This window comes from Clupea harengus, chromosome 10 (assembly GCF_900700415.2).
Source record: "Clupea harengus chromosome 10, Ch_v2.0.2, whole genome shotgun sequence".
NCBI lineage: Eukaryota > Metazoa > Chordata > Actinopteri > Clupeiformes > Clupeidae > Clupea > Clupea harengus.
Window position 1 is genome coordinate 1,588,132 of NC_045161.1, and position 14,995 is coordinate 1,603,126.

The following is a 14,995-nucleotide window of genomic DNA, read 5'->3' on the forward strand; positions in this document are numbered from 1 at the left end:
AGGTCTCTGCCACACAGGCTGGGTAGATACAGATCACATAAACTGCTGCCGCCGCACAGGAAATCACATTATCCGGCCTTCGACCAGAGCAGAGCCCCACACTGTCACGATGCAAAGTCGTTACCATGGAGACTGACTCACCACACCACATCCCAGGTTGTCTTAGCTCCCCAAGGTGGGAAAACAGTGCTGTGTTATAATAAATGAACAACAATTCTGTATCTGGACTCAAGAAGACTAATGTGTTATGAATGGAGATGTGTCTGCTGGTCCATCCGTCATCATCATCATCCAACTCAGCTATATGACTGAGTTGAATCATTGAGAAACATCTGGTGCTTTCCGAAAGGATATATTTTTTGCTTTTGAGGTCCAAACCTGAATAGCATGGGCTAGGCGGGTATGTAAGAGTGGGTCAAACCTTAACAGGTTCGAGTTCTTTCAGAAAAGGCCCCAGTGAGTAAATAAGGTGGATCACTGAAGAGAAAAGAAAGGTTTAAGATGTGAGTATCTGGACTGAGACTCGTGTCACTGTTTCTCCAGCAGTCAACACCCATCACTACAGCTGTGAAGTGTAGCTACTGAAGGTAGCTATTGCGTAATTTCATTATTGGGGGCGGTGCACTTCTCTTCAACAGTAGATGTACATTTTTTGTTGTAGTTGCTGCGCACAAGTCAGTTGTAGACCAGACCGAGGTCATAATCTGGTCTGACTGTGCCAGTCAATTCTTGATTTTACTTAGTTCGCTGTAGCAGACTTTGGACAGACGCCTCCACAGGTTTTAACAATAGGCCCTCTGACCGTGCATAAGCTATTGACTAATTGGTTTAAACGGCATACGCTGAAAAGGCGTTGCAATTTATTTTCCATGTTATGAAAGGCTCCCCAGACGAGTAGCTACAGTGTATAGACTTCACGTTATCTGTCTGGCTCTCATGCACCGTACCGTGTCAACACCGTGTGTTTAATTCAGTCATCACTGCATTAGGGCAGCAGTTAGTGAGTGGTTAGTCCTAGTGGTTTCGTTCCATCAAATATGGATTAGCACATGCTATCTAGTAGTTTTATATTTTTGATTTACCGTTAAAAAAGTAATTTCGGTGAATAGTCTTGGTCTTTCGGCGATGAAAGAGCTGCGGAGCGTGCTGTGTGGGTCGCCTCGGTGGGTGTATACCATGACCTTAACGGAACATACTATTCATCATTGAGACTGTTGCGGTCCTCCTGGGGGATGCTTGGTGGAGCCGATGGATGCGTAAGGAGCCGCAATCTGCTCAAGTGGTCCCTCTTCGTCTTTCTGTGGAAGGCAGACATTAATCTTTGTAGCCAATGAACTTGAAGGAGACGCGAGGGAATATTTTAAGTTGAAGAAATTAAAAATGTAACACCCCTCAGATAGTCCTGACGAGTAAGTTTTTTTTCTTCTCCATGCGTGATGTGGAAACAATCGGTCGAAACGGAGCGATCTCGGTACACGTTTTGAATTAGCTGACAGCGTTGGTCTCAGTGCGCTCTAACATTGCCCTGTTTCGTGAAGTAGCCTAGACATTTGACAAAGGTATGTATTTGACGTTATAGGCTGATATTTGGTTTTCCATTGTTATAAACAGCATGTGCCGATTACCTTGTTGGTTTGTTTTCCCGTTTGTTGCTGACAGAGGAGGTTGCAATGGACACGAGAGTCTTTAACAGTGAATGATGATGCCTACTGCTGGGATGCTGGGAATTGGAATCACAATCATACAAAAATCGGAATATGCATGATACGGAACTAGCTTTTGAACTCAATGACGGCCTATACCTCTAATCGCACATCTCTTTTCTAATTCTGATATCACGGTGAATATGTGTTAAACAAGTTGCCTGTTTATTTGCTTGTAAATAAGAGTCTAAAAAGAGATCGTCGTATTTATCACATGTTTTCCTGGTATAGTTTAGTTTGCCTTGCGTAATAAATTCATATTTGTTCAGTAGCTCGGATTCGTATGTAGGATATAGACTACACATTCTCAAACTGTAAATCCACAACCTCCGTTGGTCTGCATGCTGCTGTGGTGACCGTTGCTTCGTCCTTAAACGGTTGGTAATGGGCAATGCTGCATTCTGTTTACTTCACTGTGTTCCCTCTCCCTCGGTGATGATTAATGGTGCTAAGTAATTCAATGCTGTATTTGCTCTAAGCTGTTGGTCACAGGTGTGTGTATGTGAGTGAGTGAGTGTGTGTGTATTTATATTCATATCTGTAGGCTACTGGGCTCTGTAGCATTTTGGCCGATTGGGCAAAGGTAATGTGCCAGGGTTTTATAGTGAAACATACTGTGCTAAATGTTTGACCTACTGAACAGAAAGATTAGACTGCAGGGCGAGAGAAACAATTCAAGAGACTTCATGACAAATACATGTGTCTTCCTGTAGCTACTTGCTATGAGATAATGCAGGAGTTTGAAGCCACCACCCAGGAGAAAAGCAAAGTGTGCCCTAAGGGATTCACTTGACATGATGAATGTGGCTTACTTTTGATGTTGGGGAAATACTGAGCCTGTCTGTCCTTTGGATCTTTAATGATATTGAGTCAGTTCTGAAATCTCTTACAGTATTAAAAATACATACAGCTGCACTTCAGGGAACTGTTTCACTGGGCTGCTGTTGAGCAGCAGAACATGTGTTTCTGTGCATCCCAAAAGCATGTAGTTACTACAACTCATATTCCTATGGCTATGCATATGTACCGTACATGATAACAATCTAAAGTCTTCTTGATGTCAAGAATTTTTAGAATCCTTTGATGTTCTTCATTGACCTCTTTCCTGGCAACCAAGATGATATTAGCGTTTAATTGTGAAGAAATGATTTCAGCCCCCAAAAGCCCTTTAGCTGTTTCAGTCCTTCCAGCTGATGTCGTTCTCTAAGTTGTGTGTCAAACATTTCACTTTTAAAAACACTAAGAATGTTTTTTTGTATGTTCGAATGTTTCCAGAGAGTAGTTCAATCCAAATGCGTCACAGTAGATACACAGGGGTAAACTTATTTATACTTTGGGTGTGTTCATTTCACAGCAGGACGCCATACATGAGTCACTGGCTGATCTGTTTAACTAATGAGCAAATGGGTTTTGAATGTACAAATTTGATCATCCTGGTTCAGGATGTAGACATAGTCCATAACCTGGATGAATTCTGTTCTGCTTCCTCCCAGAGGGTTACATAAAGTCTTCCTCTTCTTTTTTTTATCTTTCTTTTGCTAATGTCTCTGAGCTGTGTGTGGCTCTGAGACAGCAGGACATGTATCCTCAGGAAGAACATGTGGAGATGAGTGCTTTCTGAAGGGAGAGGGCTGCTAGTAGGAAAGAAAATCTCAGTGTGAATACCTGGCTAAAATTGCCCAGTGATGGAAAAATATTGTTTGCAGGAATGACATTTAAATAATTGAAAAGCCAGGGTTTAAAAGTTGCAGGCACCTCACTGTGATCTGAAGTGCAAAGTTAGAGACCGCTCCTCCATCAGCAGATTAATGCTATTACCTAACAGATGAAGCCTGTCAGATCCATGGGCTTTTGAGTGCAGCATCCTTTACCTTGCTCCCGTTCCACGGCGTCAGAGCTGGGAGCGAACCCTGTGGCTGTAGGAACTAGGGCAGGGCTCTTGTGTTTTTTCATTTCTCGTTGGCCTGAAGATCACAGTAAATACCACAAATTAGGAAAATACTTCAAAGTTAGATGGAATGGAACAGGCCCTTCTTTGCCGTGCATAAAAGTACAAAATGGATGACTAGAGCACTACAAAGGATTGTCTAACGTTGTGTGACATTTGCTCCCTCAATATGTCTTTTGTGTCTAATTCTGAACATACCACTAGGCACGTCAAATTAAGCTTTATTATGAAATTTCACAAATAAGTATCTAAATATCTGTGTGTGTGTGTGTGTGTGTGTGTGTGTGTGGGTGTGTGGGTGTGTGGGTGTGTGGTTGTTGGTAATGCAGCATATGCAGCCATTGGCCTCAGGCTGTGATGAGAGAAGAATCCTGAGCTAGTCATCTTCCGGTGATTTCTGTCTGTGTGATTGAGAGTGACTGTGTAATTGTGTGTTGTGCAACATATTTTGAAGTTTGAAGTAGTTTTTCTTACCATAATATGTAATTTTAAAAACACAATGAAATGGTCGGGATTAAGTAATTAAGGATTTAGGATGGAATTAGGATTCTACATCTCTACAGCTCTTTGGGTGTTTTTTTTCCTGACCAGTTAACACGTGTGAAAAATGACAACAGATGTACTAGAATTCATATGAGCACCCGCTAATAATATATCTCTTCTTTGCTGTAGGTCGAAACAAATGTTCATGTTTTTAGAACATCAGTAACATCTTGCAGCTAACCAAGCAGTGTCTGGTCTGGTGTACACAACCAGCTGCCCTTTTTAAACTGCGTAATCAGTCCTGTGGGGATGGGGATCACATATAAGGTAGCATAATTGGGACCTCTCTCCTCACTTCATATCTCCCCTTTAGAAGAAATAGAGGCATTACACTGTTCTCCTGGTGTGAGCTAACTGTGTGTGGTGCAGCATACGTTGTGTGAGATGTTGAAATGATGTAGCCATTATCTGATTGGTTGACCCAGCTGGTGTTTTATTGCCTTTTTCACTGTACAGCCTGTCACTCCCGCTAAAAGTCTTCTCTGTCTTTGGTCAGCAGAGTGGGGTGTGAAGGCAACAACTGACCCAATACTTCCTCTCACTAGTTTCTCCTGTGCGCATTTCATAGGCTTGACTTGGCAGCACAACAGATGAAAAAAGAAATCCATGTTAAGGAGTTTGATCTCAGCAAGACGTGTCCAACCGTTCACCCCAGTAGTGGTAGATATAGATATAGAAGGGGGGGGGGGGGGGGGGGGGGGGGGGCTTAGCATTCTTCCAGGAGGCACCTTGCTGTATCATCAGTATAGCCTCAACTTTAGCCTATTCACTTCATGTCTTGAGGGAGAGAGCAGTCACCCCAGCTAGCCTTGAAGCCAGGTCCAGGACTTTGCTTCTCATATCGCTGATTACATAAATACACTCTAGAACAAAAACTATTGGTTCTATAATATTCTGAAGTGAAAACTGATCTCATGACGTACCGACTGGCGGCACCAATGCGGTCATGTCATGTGCAGTCTGTAGCTAGCTGGTTCCGTGGTTTAGAAATCAGGAGTGCTGCATACATACTATAGCCTGATCTGGTGCCAGACAGATACATATTCTGTTAGCAAATCAAGCTTAAAGCTTAAATCAAACTTTACCTCCAGTGTGGTTAGACATTTTTACGTTTTCACCATCTTAACAGTATGTCTGACTCTGCTATCAGTTTGACACAATAAATGTGATGGCATTTTTGTAACACAAATTTGTAAAAGCCAAGGTATCTTACAAATCAATTGTCGTATGCTGTCTTATGCTATCTGGCCTAATCTTGAAGTCTTTAATGTTTTCAATGACTTGCACTTGCACTGATTTAATACTGAGAGAAGACACCTTGTTCATTTGGGTGTATAAAACTGTCTCCTTCATAGAGTTTGTCATATAAACACTTATGCACCATATAAAGAATGCATACAACATTTAAAACATTTTCCAAATGTAAAAACCAACTGTTACCCATGATAAGAGCATTACACTAATGACATTAGTTCTGTGACTGTAAATCCCATTGTGAATGGGATCTCACGGCCTCTCATTGTCTTGTCAGATTAGGAGGCAGTGTGCTTCATACATCAATATAAGATCAGCTGCATCCACAGCAGTTGGGCTTCAGACATCTCTTAAGATCAGCTGCATCCATAGCAGTTGTGCTTCAGGCATCTCTTAAGATCAGCTGCATCAGTTGGGCTTCAGACATCTCTTAAAATCAGCTGCATCCACAGCAGTTGGCTGTTAGCAGTTAGAAGGATGTTATGCTATTACATGAATAAGTAGATTGGATAGTTTTCCTGTAGTGCCTCTAAAACCTTCCGGTCATTCAATACTAGTGAGATCCTGCAACACACCCTAGAATTGATACAAAACCTCTGTTTTCACTGACATACTAGAAATCACTTGATTTGTTGGTCATTTGTTTTTCTAAAATCAGTTGTACTTACTGAGCAGTAAGGGTTAATAATACCTTACTACCCTCAAAATTATACCTTCACTTTTGGTCATAGTCCACAAATATTTCAGCCACACTTACTGTTTATGTATGTTTGTAGCCGTTGCCAATATGGGACCAAATCAAATGTATTTTGAGAAGCATACGGCAGGATGAGAGGGGATACTGTAACACAGGCCAGTTAACCCTATAGAAAATATATGACCAGCCCAACACAATATTAAACCAGTTAACGCCATTACAAGCCTAGAAGATAGAAATGTTTGTTGAATTTAGAACAATCCTGGCTCAGGCAGTTCCGTTTAATATGTGTGGAGACAGATGATGTATCAAGCCTCAGTCAAATGAAGGACAGAGGGATGAATAAAACAGAGAGAGAGAGTGTGAGAGAGAGAGAGAAGCAAAGAAGGAAAGAAAGACAAAACTAGAGAGGGAAAGAGACACCCTTTGCCAGAGCACATTGTAATTTCAGCCCACAGATGCCCTTCTCCCCAGGGGCTGGTGCGTGTACTGTTTAGGTGATGAGTGCTGTGGTGTTTCCTGTGCGATGTCATCTATAACTGCATACAGGAGAGGTGGCTCCACTGCTCCTCCTCAGCCACTGGCTGCAGCTCACCAGGCCAGACTCAGATACATGAGGCTTTGGCACCGCAGATCTCCATATATGCCAGGCTATTAACCCAGTTTAGAACATCATGTCCCTTTAAAGTATAAAACTCTGACAGACCCTGATGGACACAGAGTCTGAACAGTAAAATGTGTGATGTGGGATGTTCAAATATTGCATGACTTAAAAAAATCAGTTATGCTATAATAACTAGTTAATATTTGATTGAATTTAGATTTTGATATTAAGGTGGGCTTCCTTGTTTAAAGCGCCATACACAGACCAATGAAAGCTTTCAAAGCTTTCAAAATGTGGTTCTGGATCATTTGAATGAATAATTATGGTTCCACCTACACTCAATACAAAGCCTGAGGGAGCAGGTGTTTTGTGTTGAGGGTCTGCCTGAAATGAAATCATCAAAAATTTCAAGGGAAAAGGTGTTGCTTTGAAGAAACTCATGTATTCAACTCCCACGCTGACACACACATGTTTGCGTTTGGAATCTTGCTCATATTAGGAAATTAGCAAAATGATTTTGAAGTTATTAAATTAGCTTTAGGTCATGCACCGCAGACATTGCATGTTGCCAGCCACGTTGACCATCAATGAAACGAGGGCCCTCTGTGTCAATGGAAACCTTGGGTGTCCTTTTGATCGTTTGAATTTCTCGTTCACAAACAACGTGGTGGTCCCTCTTCGTCTCCGTTTGCTGTTGCTTCATTTCAGTGGTTTTATCACCGCCATTGAACACTGCGAGGACCCTCTCGCGTTCTTCACGTAAGGGCTGCAGTGGAAGTGCAAACTGGGCATGAAAGATCCAAGAAGAAGGATTCCATGCAAACAGAGAGAGAGTGAGCTGGGTGCAGAGGAGACTTGAATAAGATAGATAAAGCATGTACACTGGCAACACAGAGGGAGATGACGCTTGGAGAGGAGCAGAGATGAGTAAAGGCTTGGAGAGGAACAGAGATGAGTAAAGGCTTGGAGAGGAACAGAGATGAGTAAAGGCTTGGAGAGGAACAGAGATGAGTAAAGGCTTGGAGAGGAACAGAGATGAGTAAAGGCTTGGAGAGGAACAGAGATGAGTAAAGGCTTGGAGAGGAACAGAGATGAGTAAAGGCTTGGAGAGGAACAGAGATGAGTAAAGGCTTGGAGAGGAACAGAGATGAGTAAAGGCTTGGAGAGGAACAGAGATGAGTAAAGGCTTGGAGAGGAACAGAGATGAGTAAAGGCTTGGCGAGGAACAGAGACGAGTAAAGGCTTGGAGAGGAACAGAGATGAGTAAAGGCTTGGAGAGGAGCAGAGATGAGTAAAGGCTTGGAGAGGAGCAGAGATGAGTAAAGGCTTGGAGAGGAGCAGAGATGAGTAAAGGCTTGGAGAGGAACAGAGATGAGTAAAGGCTTGGAGAGGAACAGAGATGAGTAAAGGCTTGGAGAGGAACAGAGATGAGTAAAGGCTTGGAGAGGAGCAGAGATGAGGAAAGGACAGGGGAAACTGAGACAGGGGCACACAGAGCCAAAATGCTGTGACTAGGTTAGGGCTGAGGAAACATCTGCTCGTGATCCACCCAGCCTATCGATCTGCCGACTCATAGCTCTAATAGATTAAGTGGCAGAGATGATGAAGTGGGGACTGTCACACAGAACACAAAAGCACGTGTGTGTGCACACAGGCCACGTCCTCTCACAAGCAACCACAAACCACTTCATTCATGGATGCAGAAATGGTTTAAATGACATGGGTTAATTTGACACATTTGTAACCTGTGTGATACCTGCTACAGAAACACACATGCCTGAGGGAGTGTGTGACACCTGCTACAGCAACACACATGTCCGAGGGAGTGTGTGACACCTGCTACAGCAACACACATGTCCGCGGGAGTGTGTGACATCTGCTACAGCAACACACATGTCCCAGGGAGTGTGTGATATCTGCTACAGCAACACACATGGCCAAGGGAGTGTGTGACATCTGCTACAGCAACACACATGTCTGAGGGAGTGTGTGATATCTGCTACAGAAACACACATGGCCGAGGGAGTGTGTTTAGAGCACCATTAGTAACCTACAGACCGTCAGATGAACAAGTTTGCTTTATTTCTTTACATTCCCGTTAGGGTCCTCTACAGGATAGTTTAATTAGTACATAAACCAGCCATTACATATTGGAAATTCCTGGCATTTATTAGAATGCCTAAAATATCCATGAAAGGATATTTTGATTGATTCAATGCAATCTAGTTTGATACTTTATTTATAATGATTTATGAATAATGATAAACACAAACACATAAACACACACACGCACATGGATGTACTCACTCTTTCACAAACACACAAACATGCACATGCATGTATTCACACACACACACACACACACAAACATATGCGCTTTTGAGATTTAGTCATCAGCAAGCTTTCAGTCGAAAGAGGGGCACCATCCAAAAAGCCACTCTCTGTGTATTTTTAAAAATTCATCCCTATCTTTGGGGGGTTGGCAGTGACCTTTGCCCCACTTTTGATTCACTCAGCATTATCTCTCAGATGAGTTCAGGGCAGTCTGTCCTGCTGCCTGGCGCACAGTCCGAGAGAGGAAGATGGGCGTTCAGTCTAATATTATTAACCCTCAAATGAAACAGCACATCTATTCTCCCTGCAGCTCCCCACAGATCTTGGCCAGTATCCTTTTACAAATTCATCTTAATAATGTATTTGTAAAAGTAACAGAGAGCATGGGCAGCTCATTTAGTTAATCTACAGTTTGCATAGGCACGCTGGGTTATAGTGTTCAGTCTCTTATCTGTGATTTAGTAGAAAAAGCAAAACGGTTGGAACTGAACTGCATGCTGTTCTGTATTGTGGCTGTAATCTAGTCCTGGCAATGGAGAGGCCAATCCAGCATGCTGTTCAGATAGTGTGAGTGAGAGAGCTCTCAGAGGGGCCATGAGTTCTTCCAGAGCGCATTATATGGATGTACCAAGCCACGACAATAGCACAGGGACATCAGCTATCACACAGTGCAGCGTATCCATATGTTGACATTCTCTACAGCTGCCGTGTTTTTACCATGATGCAGTCATACACGGTGCATCCATTATGCACTCATATAGCACACATGTGTTGTTCACTCATCTCGAAAACGTACATTAATATATAGAAGAATGCTTCTAGTGTATTTGTTTTTTTATGACTGCGTTTTGAACAATGGCTGGTGTTATTCACTATGTCATGTATTTGTATTTCATGACTTGTTTGTGAAGCTTTTTTTTAATTGAACAAATTATTGAAAGTTGAATTAGGTCTCTCCTTACATAGGGAATAGACATATGTGAATTTGGATTTAATGGTTTCCCAGCATGAGAAAAATTAAGTACTCTGGATTATGTACACACACACACACACACGCACACACACACACACACACACACACACACACACACACACACATACACACAAAACCCTGCAGCAGTTCATCCACCTGCAGGAGCATGATTACATTTCATTTGGCTGGTTAGCTAATCAAATTTATTTTGCTGGTCAAACTCAATTCCTTCTTATGGGTTTGCTCAAAATGTCTGTCTGTATGAGCAGGGGGAGCTTTGTTACTAGACTGTGTGTGTGTCTATGTTATGCTTCCCTGTTACACTTGAAGATTTTTTTTCACAAAGTGTTTTATATGTATTTTTTTTACTTGTTCTTGCCAACTGTGAAGAAATGCATAACACACCTCTAGTTTTCAACATGCACAGATGACACAGGAACAATCATCAACTATTATCCTGTATGTATGTTATTTTAGGACTAGACATTTTTTTACAACAAAAAATTTGACTGAACCGTCAAGGGATAATCGAATCTACCAGTATTCTGCCACACGTTTTTATGGCAAGAATTCTAGTGTGGGTTTGTCTTCACATTAATCTTTTGATGTATAGCACCATCTTGTGGATACTACGTGTCGCTCTGGATCGCTTGTATAGGCTCCACCTGAAACACGAAGCGATTTAATTTAATTGTATGCAATTTTATATTCTGTACCATATGGCTTCCAATCTGTTAATGGGCTGAATGTATTTTATGAGAGAAGCATGCCCTCTTTTCTAACAGCGTAATTTTTTGTCAGAATAACTGGCACCCTGTTGAGGTTTGTCCTTGTCCCTTTTCAGAGGATGGTGAACTGAAGTGTGGACTTTCAGTCCTGATATGTTGCACGCCCTGATTACCCTCGCTTGCGGACGCACACCACGGACGCGTAGTTTTTTCGGGCAGTTTTAGCATGTGCAGTTGGTGCCCTTGTAACGTAGTGGACGCGCGGACACAAAAAATTGGATTGTACACGGACGTCCACCGAGCATCGCATACACCCGCTGATGACGAATTTTGCGTCACTCTAACTATAGCAGGTACTCGCGGATGCGCAACCCTATACCACCAATGTAAAGGCGCATCCATGTATCTACATCTACCAGATATATAGCCTTCGTATACCATTGGCGGTTAGCGAAAAAGCAGTAAGGGCCTCCTCCCATCATTTTGCCCAAATCTCCCACTTTTCCCACGACCCTCCCACGAATGCATATAAATCAGAAGAGTGAAAGTTGTCATTCTGTGCTCCTGTAGCAGGCAGAAAGCAGTTTTAGCCATGTGCGGTTTGTTATGCCATGTTTTAGGTGCACGTTGCAAAGAAATTATGCCGGCGTGCGCTGACGTGTTAGTTCATCTGCCCCTCTGTATTTTCACAGATAAACCAGTTCAGGTCTTTTCATGGATTAATCAGTGGAGAAAACAGTGCTCCTTCTAACTTCGAATTAACCTACCCTACAGTGCAGACACCCCAAATGTTTAAACACCCATGCAGTGTGGACTATGTAATAATCTAAACAATGTACTCTAATAATGACTCTATTTGTCTTCGAAGGTTGATGGAGATCTGGTCGGATGACAGCTGGAACTGTTGTCATAACTGGAGGAATTCTCGCAACGGTGATACTCTTGTTTATCATTGCAGTGCTCTGTTACTGTCGTCTCCAGGTGAGGAATGCTTTCTTGTCTGTTGCTTGCATGCTGACCAACCTTGTAGGAGTCTGGTGTGCCTCCATGCTTGTTGTACTGCTGGTTGCCAGTTCAACAAAAGGCAGACCAGTTTAAAGAGCTATGTAGTGCTGAGCTTGATTAAAAGCTTCACTGATAGATCACTGTAAGAAAATGTACGTAAATTGTATGTGACTTTTAATTACTGACCCATTAAGTTCATGTCTTTTGCCATGTTATTAAAAACACCCCACCAACTTCTTCCCCTCATCTGACATCATTCTGCTTCCCCCAAACCCCACATCATCCCTTTTCGTCTTGTCACCTCCTCACCTCAGCTGACTACTAATCTTATCTCATTTGGTTTTCTGCTTCGTCTCCTCTCTGTCCTCTACATGCTACATCCTCTTCCTCCCTCGTAGTATTACTGCTGTAAAAAGAATGAGTCCGAGGGCGAAGCTGCCTCAGTCACTCCATCACAACACGCTTGCAATGAGTGCAACGCTCCCGGGCTGGATGGTAGTGCCGCCACCCCTTTGTCTCTGTCCCCGGAACCAGTGCCCTCGAGCAGCTACTGCCCCTCCTGCTCCCCCTACGGCTCGCCCTTCTACGTCCGCTCCACGGGGGAGACACGCAACGGCGGGGAGCGCATCACCTACATGCCCACCCACTTTGAAAACCCCTCGCTGTCGCTGCCGCTACCCAAGATGCATTGCGCCCCGCTGAGCTCTCGCAATGCGCCGGACTTCTACACCAACAGGCGTGCGATCAGCACCGACGTCTGATTCCGTGGTCCAGTCCTGGAGTGTTTCACCATGCCCTGTGATTGGTCCACGTTCATCCCTCTGCTGACCCCAACCTGACCTCTCAGGGAAAACAGAGGACAGGGACTCAAGCGACTGGAGGGATGAACGTATATGAGAAGCCTGTGGCCACTGTGCTACCTACACTCTTTGTCACTGGATCCAAATGCTACTAGTTATAACAAAATAAGCTCAAATAAGCTGTTCTCTGTGTGTTTCATTTCATAATCCAATTGTACCAATTGTTGTTGTTGTTGATAAACTTTTGGGGGTACTGCAGGAGAAGTGTCAGCCTACGCTGGTTACATCCACTTTGGCTGGATGAGGGCAGTCGGCCCCAAGGAGGAATGCCTTATCGGCCTACACTAGGCATTTCCTCACAGGGCAGGCGGGTGTGGGCTTCCTATTCGAACTGTTTTGAGGGCTATCTGTGTAAATGGTGTCACCTGTACCCACTAGTTTTTTATTTTTTATCCTTCATTTCAAACAGCCACTAAATAGATAAATGTCCGTGTGTGTAAAACAAGGTAAATTGAAAACATCTTTTTACATACAGTATCATTGAAAAGAACTGGAACAATCAATATTTATATGTTAGTCTTCAAAAAGTAAGAGTGTAACTTTCAAATAATATTTTCAGAGCTTTCTCTATGCAAGTTTGATGTTTGACTCATGACAAGAATTGGTAAAGAGTGAGAAACCAAAACAATACAGCTGTCTGTCTGGCATTTTGTTTTCTCCATGTGAGTTAGTAATGCACATCGTACATACACAAAGCTTTACAGAGATCATTGCAATTGTACAGATCGAGCAGTCTCATTTCTAGGTCTGACTGGCCTGTGTGGTTTTGAAGTGGAGAGTCATATCAGCAGCATATTTTGGGAGATATTTCACTTCCCAAGAGTGGCCTGTTTGTTCTTGCACCTCGATTTGGATTTGATACTTTTCAAGTGGAGAGAGTTAATGCTGATACAGGAATGATATATATTAACTGTGTTTATATTTGCAGAGGTTATTGCAAAACTGTGGATGTGTATTTACTATGAAATGCATTGAATGATTTCTATGTATGTCTTTGTCAACTTAATTGGCTGACAATATCCAGCCACAATATATATTTCACAGTGGACCTCAGAGGAACTGAGAAAGGATTGACAGTGTGAACTTACTTATCTCTTTGTTGTTGAAGTGTGTCAAAATGTCATGTCTGAGCACTACACCTTGGTAGTTATTTAAACTTGTGATGCACTTGAAATACTTGTATTTATTTATTTGTTTTGTTGATTACAAATCTTTTTGCTAATGATTTTATTACAAATTCTGAAGTAATACACATATTAAAACAAAACATTGCTTGCCAGCTATAGAGAAATATTTTCCTGTAATGTCTTTCTAGTTTAAACAGTGAGTGATTTTAAAAGATGGATTGATTGAAACAGCAAAGCAAAAAATAAAATGAACTTATTATATTTTCTCTGTTGAAATCTCATTCATCAAAATGACACATTACAGTATTCTGAACACCTCTAATCCTTAGGTAGGGTTTTCCAAGTGAGAAACTTTTAATTCACTGCACAGATCATATAATATAAACAGGCCTAATGGTTCTTATACTCCCATGACACAAAATAATTGCCTGCTAAACAGTGTATTTTCTGTTAAACTCCCTCACAGTCTAGCCAAGGTTCTTCAAAATCAAAGGCTTCAGTATCTAACCTACATACATACAGACATTCTTATACACTTATACCTATATCGACTTCTGCAAGCTGCTATATATTTTCCATACCTGCTATAACAGCTCAACAAATATTTTTGCAAGGCTGTCAAAACCAAGTTTAAAGAGATATGTAGAAATTTGACAGAGATGACGTCACTACCTGCTTTACGTGAACGTAGGCTGTGGTTGCGGATGGAGGATGTGTCGGTGGCGCGCCTGCCAACAGTTCTCTGCTGACAGCTAGTCAACACTGCGCCCCAAACTCCAAGCAAGTAAGTTGTTTGTTTTTTTATGTCACTCCGTGAAACTTGCCAAATTGCCGCTGTTTGCCGCTTGATTGTTTTTGGCTTATTGGGCGTCACATATATGTTCGTGGTATGGTAGCTTGTTAGCGTACTGTTTTATCATATGGGAGAAATGTTTTTTTGAGTTGCTGCTGTAGCTAACTGGCTCGCTAGCATGCTAACGAGTTTACCGAGCTGGCCAATGATTTTGGCCGCAGTTAGCTCAGCTAATTTAGCCAGGTAGCATAAACGCAAGCTAACAAACGTAAACGAGACTTCCTGTCAGAATAGAACGTCTGCTTGACAGTAGGTTGTCTGACAGTTCTGACTTAATGTTGTACTGGAGTATTTAAGTGCTGTCCCATCACTGTCCAAGGTGTCATGAGCCCAGTAAAGTTTTTGTTCTCATAAGTGTTCGATGCT

The 14,995-nt window shown here is 42.3% G+C and overlaps 2 protein-coding genes across 3 annotated transcripts in view; both read left to right on the forward strand.

The window, feature by feature from the left end:
• The first annotated feature begins 274 nt into the window (after positions 1-274).
• On the forward strand, positions 275-14,037 carry fam163ab (family with sequence similarity 163 member Ab). Of its 2 annotated transcripts, none has more exons than XM_031575100.1 (3): positions 275-1,559; positions 11,653-11,765; positions 12,188-14,037. In XM_031575100.1, the coding sequence occupies exons 2-3, from the start codon at positions 11,673-11,675 to the stop codon at positions 12,548-12,550; spliced, it is 456 nt and encodes a 151-aa protein (XP_031430960.1). In that variant the 5' UTR covers positions 275-1,559; positions 11,653-11,672; the 3' UTR covers positions 12,551-14,037. The 2 variants fall into 2 exon arrangements, with proteins under 2 accessions (XP_031430960.1, XP_031430961.1); XM_031575101.1 differs by having other exon boundaries at positions 275-1,409.
• A 428-nt stretch (positions 14,038-14,465) lies between these two features.
• Positions 14,466-14,995, forward strand: part of rabgap1l (RAB GTPase activating protein 1-like) — a 116,594-nt gene continuing 116,064 nt past the window's right edge. The window contains 1 exon segment of the mRNA XM_031574948.2: positions 14,466-14,560. The gene's annotated coding sequence lies outside the window, so the exon portion shown is untranslated.

What these genes read in the sequence shown, in the direction of transcription:
- fam163ab (XM_031575100.1), top strand. Translation starts at nt 11,673, where the DNA reads ATGACAGCTGGAACTGTTGTCATAACTGGAGGAATTCTCGCAACGGTG. An exon ending in TCTGTTACTGTCGTCTCCAG is followed by an intron (nt 11,766 to 12,187) that starts GTGAGGAATGCT and finishes CCTCCCTCGTAG; the next exon opens with TATTACTGCTGTAAAAAGAA.